This window comes from Micropterus dolomieu, linkage group LG10 (assembly GCF_021292245.1).
Source record: "Micropterus dolomieu isolate WLL.071019.BEF.003 ecotype Adirondacks linkage group LG10, ASM2129224v1, whole genome shotgun sequence".
In the NCBI taxonomy this organism is placed as follows: Eukaryota; Metazoa; Chordata; class Actinopteri; order Centrarchiformes; family Centrarchidae; genus Micropterus; species Micropterus dolomieu.
Window position 1 is genome coordinate 5,174,787 of NC_060159.1, and position 9,892 is coordinate 5,184,678.

General features: G+C 41.7%; 1 protein-coding gene across 1 annotated transcript in view; it reads left to right on the forward strand.

Annotated features, from left to right (window-relative positions):
* The window catches only part of LOC123978194 (adhesion G protein-coupled receptor F5-like), a 27,993-nt gene that overhangs the window by 6,365 nt on the left and 11,736 nt on the right, over positions 1-9,892 (forward strand). Inside the window, exons 8-13 of the mRNA XM_046061360.1 lie at positions 3,031-3,145; positions 3,263-3,448; positions 3,657-3,793; positions 3,881-3,964; positions 4,184-4,321; positions 9,054-9,275. Of these exons, the coding sequence (XP_045917316.1) occupies positions 3,031-3,145; positions 3,263-3,448; positions 3,657-3,793; positions 3,881-3,964; positions 4,184-4,321; positions 9,054-9,275 (882 nt within the window). The remainder of the gene's footprint in view (positions 1-3,030; positions 3,146-3,262; positions 3,449-3,656; positions 3,794-3,880; positions 3,965-4,183; positions 4,322-9,053; positions 9,276-9,892) is intronic.

The following is a 9,892-nucleotide window of genomic DNA, read 5'->3' on the forward strand; positions in this document are numbered from 1 at the left end:
CAGATCTCTTCATTTGCCCAACTCCTTCAGATGGTATGAAATACTAATGTATTTTCAGACTTGCATTATTTGTTATGTATTTATTCCATACTAAAGTAATTGAAAATACCACAAAGTTTTTGGCTATAGCTATACTTACTCAACTTACACACTCTGATTCATTGAGCTTATGATATGTGATCTAAGCTATGACAATTAAAATACACAAGGCTTTGCAGTCTTTGTTGCTGTCATTTTTTAGTATTTCAGCAGTTTAAGTGTTACTGTTTTTTTAAATCACAGAGACCACAACTGTTGCAACAACACAAAACGCTACAGCAGTCTTATCAACTACTACTGTCATAACAGGTATGTTGTAATAATCACATACAGTACTGTGCAAAGGTTTTATGCAAGTGTGGAAAATATGTTGTCAAGTAAGAATACTTTCAAAAATGGACATGTTAATAGAATATATTTATCAATTAAATACATACGAAGTGAGTGAACAGAAGAAAAAGAAAAGTCCTGAACACAACAACACCCCAAAATCGTCCTTTCATATTCAAAACCTGTTAATACAACAAATATGCACACTACAAAAGCTGTAACAAAACCAACAACAATAACCTTCAAATTCTTATAAAAATATTATTAAATTGCTCTTCCTAGTTCTAATACAGCAGATAGTTTTTAAGTGTTATTTATGGGACAGACTTGTGTAGTAAACATGCTGCAAAATAACGTAAGTGATATATCCTTAAATAATACGGTTTCTATTGTCACTAACACATTATGAACAACAACATTTTGAACAACTATTGATACAACAAAATAGCCACACCTTTACCAACAACTGTCGTTACCAGTATGTTTGTAGAAATAAGAGATGGGTAACACTCCTGTGGTTAAGATTTTTTAACTACTTAATGTTTAAATTTAAATGTTTAAATGATCTATGAAATTAAACTTTTCTTCAACACCAACAACATTTACAGCAAATAAGGTTTTTAAAATAAGGGTATGAGTTAATTAAGTAAAATCCTTTCTTGAATTATATTTTTTGTTTAATGATATTAAAATCACATTTTAGACACACCGTCTACAATAACAGTACATCTAAACACTAATTCAAACTACAGCAAGACCTACAGAGTTGGCGTCAGAAAACATTCAACTGTCAACATATTTGAATACTGCAACAACCACAGCTACACCAACGGCTCACGATGGACATATATGTTTTAAACAGTAAATTTAGAAAGAAAGTAATTGTTCTGGGCTTGAATATTTTGGTCTTTCATTGTCTGCAATAATACATGATGATAACATACACAATAACTACACCACTACACCTACAATTACAATGACTTTTAATGATGGTCTTCCTTTCCTTTTTTTTTTACCAAGGCATTTAGTATTAGGTTAAGTTTATGTGACACACCTTTGCAGTAACATTTAGTAAATGTTTAGAGTAAGAAATATGAGCTTGAATCATGTGGTTTTGTTGAATTGTCTTTGCAGGCTATTAACAATTCAACAATCTAAACATGCTATTAAATTTTGTCAGTAATTTTTCTTCACTTGGACAATTTCACTTTTCAGTTTAAAATGCATAATTATAAAATGGTCTTTACACATTGTACTGTAAATTATGTTTTACTGAATAACTATTTACTGTGTTTTACTATGTTATGGCCATAAAAAGAAACACCTCCAAACACCACAACGTCACCAACAAGTGAAGTTACAAGTATGTTTTTAGAAATAAGGGATGGTGTAACATTACCCAATTAAATATTTGTTCAAAATGTCTTAGCAATTTTATACTATGCATTGTTTTTTCATAGATTTAACATTTTTACAGGTATAAACACTACAACAGCTGCAACTCTAACAGCAATTATAACAAGTTAGTGCTTTAAAATAATAATAATAAAATAAGTTTTTCTACAATTTATTTTCTTTATCAGATGTTACATCTCAGTTAAATACATAAAATTGTAATTTTTTTCATTTTTTAACAGCAGTTGCTACAACAGGTCTGAACACAACAGTTACCACAAAACCATCAATTGTATCAAGTAAATTTACAAATAAATTATAAAAAAAGATGTCTTTATCAGATGTTACTTCTCAGTTAAATACACAAAATTAAACATTTTTCTTTCCAGATTCAACAAAAACAGCTACAACAGATGTGAACACAACAGTTACCACAGCACCAACAAGTACATGTTTAATACACTGTATACGTTTGTTACAGTATAGCATCTGATGTTTTTGTTTTGTCTGATGAATTGTTTTGTTCTATTTCATAAAGGCTTCACCCTCTAAGGCTATTGCTATTGGGTTTACCCCTTTGTGACCATGTGCAGCACTGAAAAAAGCTTTGTCTACGCCCACCCGCAATGTGGGCCTCTATCACGTTGTCACATTGTGAATATGTGGGGCGAGATGCCAGAGCATCCATGCGGGTGTGCGGCGTCTGCGAAACAGCATTCACCCTGCTGATGGACCTCCATCCCTGATGCAAGGCATGCCTCGAGCTGGAACATGATGGCCGTGTGCTCACCCCCGGCTTGCGTTGTCCATACAGCGCCCTCCTCTCTCCCGAGGAGAAGCAGCGACAGGATGAAGAGGTGTGGGGGCCCACACACTTGAAGTTGATCTGATGGAGCAGTTGTCAGATGACTCAGCTCCTTACATCCGCGGGTCCACCAGCAGCTCCCCGATCCCCCCGTTTCAACTTCCGGTGGACAATGGCCTTGACACAGCTGGCCGTTCCCCCAGCCCAGGAACTGGCCGGCATTCTCTGGGAGTAACTCTCGTTCATTCCTGGTTAGGAAGAAATCGTGGGGGGAATAAGGCCCATCCTTGATCTGTCGTCATTTAACAGAGCAATTATACAGACCTTTGTGCATGTTGACAATAAAACAGCTGTTGTGTGTGTGCCAGGGGGACTGGCTCACCTCTATCGACCTTTAGGACGCATACTTTCATGTTCCCGTCGTCCCGGAACACAGAAAGTTCCTGTGCTTCTCCTTCCAGGGCACTCACTGGCCCGGCGCACTTTCTCCAAGTGTGTTGAGAGGGCTCTGGAGCTGTTGCAATGGGAGGGTATCAGGGTCTTGTTCTATTTGGACGACCTGCTGCTGCGCAGGTGGTCAGGCTCATCGCACACAAGTCACACTTGGGTTTTTCCGATTAACTGAGAGAAGAGCGCTCCTCTTCCTTCCCAAAGGCTCACCTATCTGGGTGTGATACTGGACTCCTCTCGCAGTGTCGTCTCACAGCCTGTGGTGGTGGCTCTGTTGATCATGAGGCTTCTGGGTCTCATGTTGGCCACTCACGTGGTGGTTCCCCTGGGCTTCCTGCACATGAGGAGGCTCATGCGCCTGCTCGTCGATCCAGTGAGACAGAAACTGCGCTTGGTCTCCAATCCAATGTTGTTCACTTTGTCAGAGCGGTGTGCGCTTGGTGCAGCTGCTGGGCTTGGCCAGGCGGCTGCTCTTGTGGGCACGCACACACACACACACACACACACACAGCTCTCCATTAGGGTGGAGTACATCCCTGGTGCACTTAACAGAGGGGCGGACATCATGTAAAACTTAGGGCCCCCGTCCAGACAAGTGGTGCCTTCACCCCAATCTGGTCACTCAAATCTGGCACAGGTTTGGCATGGCAGAAGTGGACCTGTTCGCCAACCAAGAAAACGCTCAGTGCGCCCTTTGGTTCTCAATGAGCTCGCAGGATGCCCCCCCCATGAAGGGTGGACGCCTTCGCACACCCTCTGTGGCCCAGTCCTGCTGTTGGGTCGGCCCCTATAGGTCTATCTGCTGAGAGGCTGCACTTGGAGGGTTTGGGTCTCTCACAGGAGGTGGTGTGCACCATCCAGGGTTCGAGAGCCGCCTCCACTCGGTCTTCGTATTCTGCCAAGTGGTCAGCGTTCCAACTCTGGTCTGGACCATGGCTGAATCCGGTGACATGCTCGCTGCCTGGTGTGCTCTCATTCCTCCAGCTGCTGATGGATAGAGGGCTGCCGCCATCTCATCCAGTCACAAGTGGTTTGGTGACAGGACGGTACTCGTTCACCCACTTGTGAAGCATTTCCTGAAAGGGGTGCGGGGACACAGACCTGTGTAACACCCTGCAGCTCCTCAGTGGGATTTGGCACTGGTTTTATGCGCTCTGTCTAAAGCCCCTTTCGAGCCTTTGGAGAATAAGGACCTGAAATTCCTTTCAGCCAAGGTTGCCTTGCTATTGGCTCTGACATCGGCAGAGAGGGTAAGCGATCTGGCTGCCCTCTCTGTGGCCCCTTCAAGTCTTAGGATCCAAGGTGACTGCAGTTCGGCTGTCCTGTGTCCTAATCCTGCCTTTATGCCCAAGAGCATCACCAGCTCTTTCAGATCCAGAGTGATTTCCCTCACAGTCTTCTTCCCTCCTCCTCACTGGTCGGAAGTGGAAGCTTATTGGTATGTTTCCCGTCTCCCGTTTCTGAATGACTCACTCAGTACTGACTGTTCTGTCTGAATGACACACCTCTGTGAGTGTGCAGTGAGTCTCCTTCTCACTGGACGGTGAGGTGAGAGCTGCTGCTTGCATTAGCCCTGCCCTGTCCGCAGCTGTACTCTTACAGTGCGTTACCTTTGTCTGCGCTTGTATAGCTGCAGGGCACTGGTTGGTTTATTGTGTTGGCTCTGGACTTGATGGTACCATACAGGTCCAGTGAGGCTTTGACTCATCCTGCTTCTCCTCTAACCCAATAGCGGTAGCCTTAAGCTGCTTGCACACTGTCCCGACAAATGCCGACCAACTCCAACTATTGGATCAGTGTGCGCCGGCTGTCAGTGTCAGTCGGATCTTTAGAGTTTGACGTGTCTAGTTGGGTTAGGTCGTAGAAAGTCGGACCAATGTGCACCGTTTTCCCACAAACCACAACATTCTGAGAGTATTCTCTTGACAACTTAGCCTATACTTGCATGCGGAACATCAGTGCAGAGGTTAGCAAAGTGTCCATTACTTTCTCCTCTCTCTCTCAATGACAACGGACCTGTCTGTGAACAGCCCCTCCACTTCGGGCACAATCTTAATCACAACATGTGCAGGAGGAAGCGACAGGCGTCGTGCCGAAAAGTGATCACCCACCAAAAACTGATTGTCCTCCGCGGGAGCGTGCGCAGCATGTTAAAGCTGTAATGCCCAGTATCTATACATCTATAGCTAGTTTACCTGTATCAAACAGTCATAACATGCAAATAAGCATCACTTTATGTCCGTGGTAAGGTATGTCTTTGTGAAACATTGTTTCTTGTAACGGAATAGTCACAGTTGAAGTTTATCAGGCCTGACAAAACGTTATTATAGGCAATAAAATAAGCCTATTGTTTACCGATGAAATTTGTGTTTGGAAGGCCTATGTTTAATATCCTTGTTTATATTTGGAAAACAGACTGTAGTTTTAATTGACATGATTCACTGCTGGGTTAGGCTATAAATAAAATAAAGGAAGTGTCTTTCTTGCAATTATACTCATGACATTAATTTGCTTGCTCTGTGCCAGCCAATCCACCTTTTTACCAGTTAAAATATATAGTTTGTAGTATTCCAATCCAATCCATTTTATTTATATAGCACATTTAAAAAGCAAAGGTTTACAAAGTGCTGAACAAGAAATAAAACATAAAAACTCATAAAACATATAGAAACACATTAAACAACAATACTACACAGCTCTCATGCTGGATTAAAAGCCAGGGAATACAAGTGGGTTTTGAGACAGGATTTAAAACATTCGAGGGTCGGGGCCAATTTGACCTGCGGAGGTAGCTCATTCCACAGTTTACGGTCTGCTGCTGAAAAAGCACAGTCACCCCTGGTTTTTAACCTAGTTTTTGGAGCGACCAGCTGAGGTTGGTCAGTAGATCTAAGTGACCATGGCGGGGTGTAGACTTGTAAGAAGTCTGAGATGTAGTGAGGTGCCAACCCGGTCAGTAATTTAAAAACAAACTATAAGATCTTAAAATGTATTCTAAAATGGACCGGGAGCCAGTGAAGCGAGGCCAGCACTGGTGTAATGTGTTCATGCTTGCGAGTTCCAGTTAAAAGACGAGCGGCCGAGTTTTGTACTAACTGTAAGCATGAAAGAGAGGTTTGGTTAACTCTAATGTAAAGTGCATTACAGTAGTCCGAGTAGACGAGTTGAGATAAAAGCATGAATCACATGTTCAAAGTGCTTACGAGATAAAACAAGTTTGATTTTAGATAAAAGCCTCAGGTGATAAAAACTGGATTTAACAACATTATTTATCTATTTATCAAGTTTAAAACCATTGTCTATTTTCACACCCAGATTTGTCACCACGGGTTTCACATATTGTTGCAGGTAGCCCAGGTCAACAGAAAGGATATCACCGGCCTGACTGGGTCTAAACACAATGGCCTCAGTTTTATCTTCATTTAGATTTAAAAAGTTAGAAGCCATCCAGGCATTATAATCTTTTAAACACTCTAGTAGTGGTACGAGGGAGTTTCCACCACTTTTGAGGCGCAAATATATTTGGGAGTCGTCCGCATAGAAGTGGTAGGAGACGCCATGCTTTCTAATTATGCTTCCTAGGGGGAGGAGATACAGGGAAAAAGAGAAGTGGTCCAAGAATTGAGCCCTGTGGAACACCACAAAGAAGGGTTGCAGTAGATGAGTCCCCAAGCTTTACTGAAAATCATCTCCCAGAGAAATAGGACTTAAACCACTGCAAAGCAGTGTCCCTGATGCCAACACAGTGCTCTAGACAAGAGATAAGAACCGCATGGTCTACTATGTCAAATGCGGCGGTGAGGTCTAAAAGCACTAGTATGGCAGAACTACCAGAGTTAGTGGTTAATAAGGTCATTAAAAACTCTTAAAAGTGCAGTTTCAGTGCTGTGAAATGCTTTAAAACCAGATTGAAAAATCTCAAAAATACCATGTACATCTAAAAAAGACTGCAGCTGTAGAACTATAGTCTTCTCTAAAATTTTTGAGATAAAAAGGAAGCTTCGAGATAGGTCTGTAGTTGGATAAAACTGAGGAATCCAGATTTCTTTTTTTAAATCAGGGGTTCCACAACTGCTTCTTTGAAATATGTTGGGACGACACCTGCTGCCAGACTACTATTGGTGATTTTTTGGACATTTGGGCCAATTGTCTCCCAGGCTTCCTTAAAGAGGCGAGGGGGCATAGTGTCAGTGGGACAATGTGTAGACAAAGCTTTTCAGTGCTGCGCAGGCCTAGATTCAACATCGTTTTTACAACAGATATAAACACTACAACAACTGGAAATCCAACAGCAATTATGACAAATTAGTGCTATAAAATAATTCTTACAATATTTTAGAATTTTTTTTGCTATTTATTTCTTTAGCAGGTGTTACCTCTCAGTTAATACACAAAATATTTTTTTATTTTTCTTTCCAGATTCAACAACAGCTGCTACAACAGGTATAACCATAACAGTTACCAAAACATCAAGTAAGTGTTTAATACATTATATGTTTATTAGAGTAGAGTATGGCATCTGATGTGGGCTTGAATTGATTGAAGTGTTTTTTTATTGTGTGTATTGAGATATGTTTGAAAACAAAATTTTAATTTATTTTAACTTGAAGGATTTTACTTTTTTGAACTCGAATTTCAAAACATGTTCTTTTCACATCTATTGCTACAGCAGCTGCAACACCAACAACTTGTTAAGAATGTGGCTTCGTGTTCATGTTTTTTCCTGTTTTAGTCCGTTTTCATGGGTTTAGTTTTGGGTTCTTGGTTTCTGTAAGTTTTATTTGATTTTGTCATGTTTGGAGTTTGTGTTTCGTAGCTTAGTTTTTTCTTTTGTTCATTCACATGTTTAAGTTTACTTAGTATCTGTCTTGTCTCGTCTTATTTCTTAGTCCTGCGTTTTAGTTCTGTACCTCAGTTCTTAGTCCTATGCCTTAGGTCATGTCCTAGTGTTACTCCTGGTGCCTGTACCACAAAGGGAGTTCAAAATACCCAGTATATATGTTTTATATTAAAATTTAGTATTTCAATATCCCTACCAAACTGCTCATAATATTCAGCCTCACATAAGAAAAATAAAACCCATTTATTTTAACAGCTGCGGCAGGCTGTGTGAAATGGACTGGGTAGAAAATAAAAAATATTAAACACATTTGAAAGCGGTTAGTAGGCTACTGTAAAAACCTCTAGGCAACAATAGCCTAAAGATTATATCGCTATGGCCTACAAGAGTTTCTCGGTATCACCGCAGCTGTCATGAGATAAGGCTGAGTTTAGTGGCAGGGAGCTGAGGTGTGGACCCAAATGCAGACACTAAACAAGGCTAGATCAGCTTGCAGATTTATTCAAACAAAGGCAGTCACTTACAGGAATGTCCAAAAACAGAAGGCAAGATAATCCAAACAGGGGAACAAATCCAAACGACAGAGTAATCCGAAAATCAAGGGAATAATCCAAAAAACAGACACCATGCAGGAACAGGCAACAACAGACAAAGACTGAACAGAACTGATGGCTTAAGTACACAGGCAAACGAGCAGGGAGGGAAGCACAGCTGAAACACATCAGGTAATCAAACAACAGGAAACAAAACTAGACAAGGACACATGAGAACTGAACATTACAAATTAAAACAAGAAGTAAGGCATATGGGAACACACAAGGACACACAGTTACCAAAGTAAAACAGAAAATAGGGAACAACTGCATAACAGAAAAAAACAGGGCAGGTGAACAGAGACAGGACCAAACAGGAAACAGTCTGTTTGCCTGTTTATTTTGATTTAATAAAACTTTATTTTGAACTGCTACCTCCTGTTGTGTTGTCTGTATTTGGGTCCACACATAAGACTGCACTCAACTACCCACATTACAAAAATATAACAAGAACCAAATATGTTATGCAAAATATGTATGTCATAATAAAACCCACTATAGGGAATCATTAGAATACAAATTGTAAAGAAACTATAAATGATCTGCCATTTTGAGAAAATTGTGAGTAATTATACTCACGTTTAAACTGTTTCATTTTCAGGCAGCAGTGTAACCAATCAAAATACCACAATTGGCTCCAATACATCAGATGTTTCCTCTGGCCCCGCTCCAACCACAGCCCTCACATCAACTACTAGTACAGAGGCTACTACTACTGTTCCCCCCGAGACCAGTGCCAGCACAAATGCTACGAGTACCCTTTCAGCAACCAGTGTCACTACACCTGCAGTTACAACACCACCTACTAATACAACTGTTACAGGTATTGTTTCATTGACAAGATGGGGTAATGAGGCACTTTGGATTGCCCTATGATCCATCCAAATGATATCTTACATTATGGACTACATTCACCTTTTATCAGATGAACACCACTGTTGGCATTGTGCCATTTGGTGGCTAATATTTGTATACGCAATGCTTGTCAGTTTGCAAAAGAGGTTTATTGAGGGGAAAAAAGGGAGAGGAGAGACGAGAGGTGAAAAGGCATAAGTTGGACGCCGGTGGGTGCGGAGGGCCGAGGAGCTGGCGGGGCTGGCAAGGCTCAAGTGAGGCGACCGAGAGGGGGCAGGAGGCCGAGGCAAGAGGGGCGAGGAGCGTGGAGGGAAGCCGGGGGAACGCCGCGGAGGCGAGGCGAGGGGAGAAGGCAGGTAGGCAAGCCCAGCTGACTGAGTGGATGGCGGAGGTGAGTGGACCTGGCGGGGAGAGAGAAAAGACAGGGTTAGTTTCGGGAGACAACAGGTCAGAGAACAAGGTATCAGAGGGCTTAGAACGCAGAAGTGGCACCATGACTGGAGTGACGACGATCAAGCGGAGATGGAGTGGAGAACCGGGGTAGAAATACTGTTGAAGATGAGGCTGATGGCTGGCAGGTGTGGC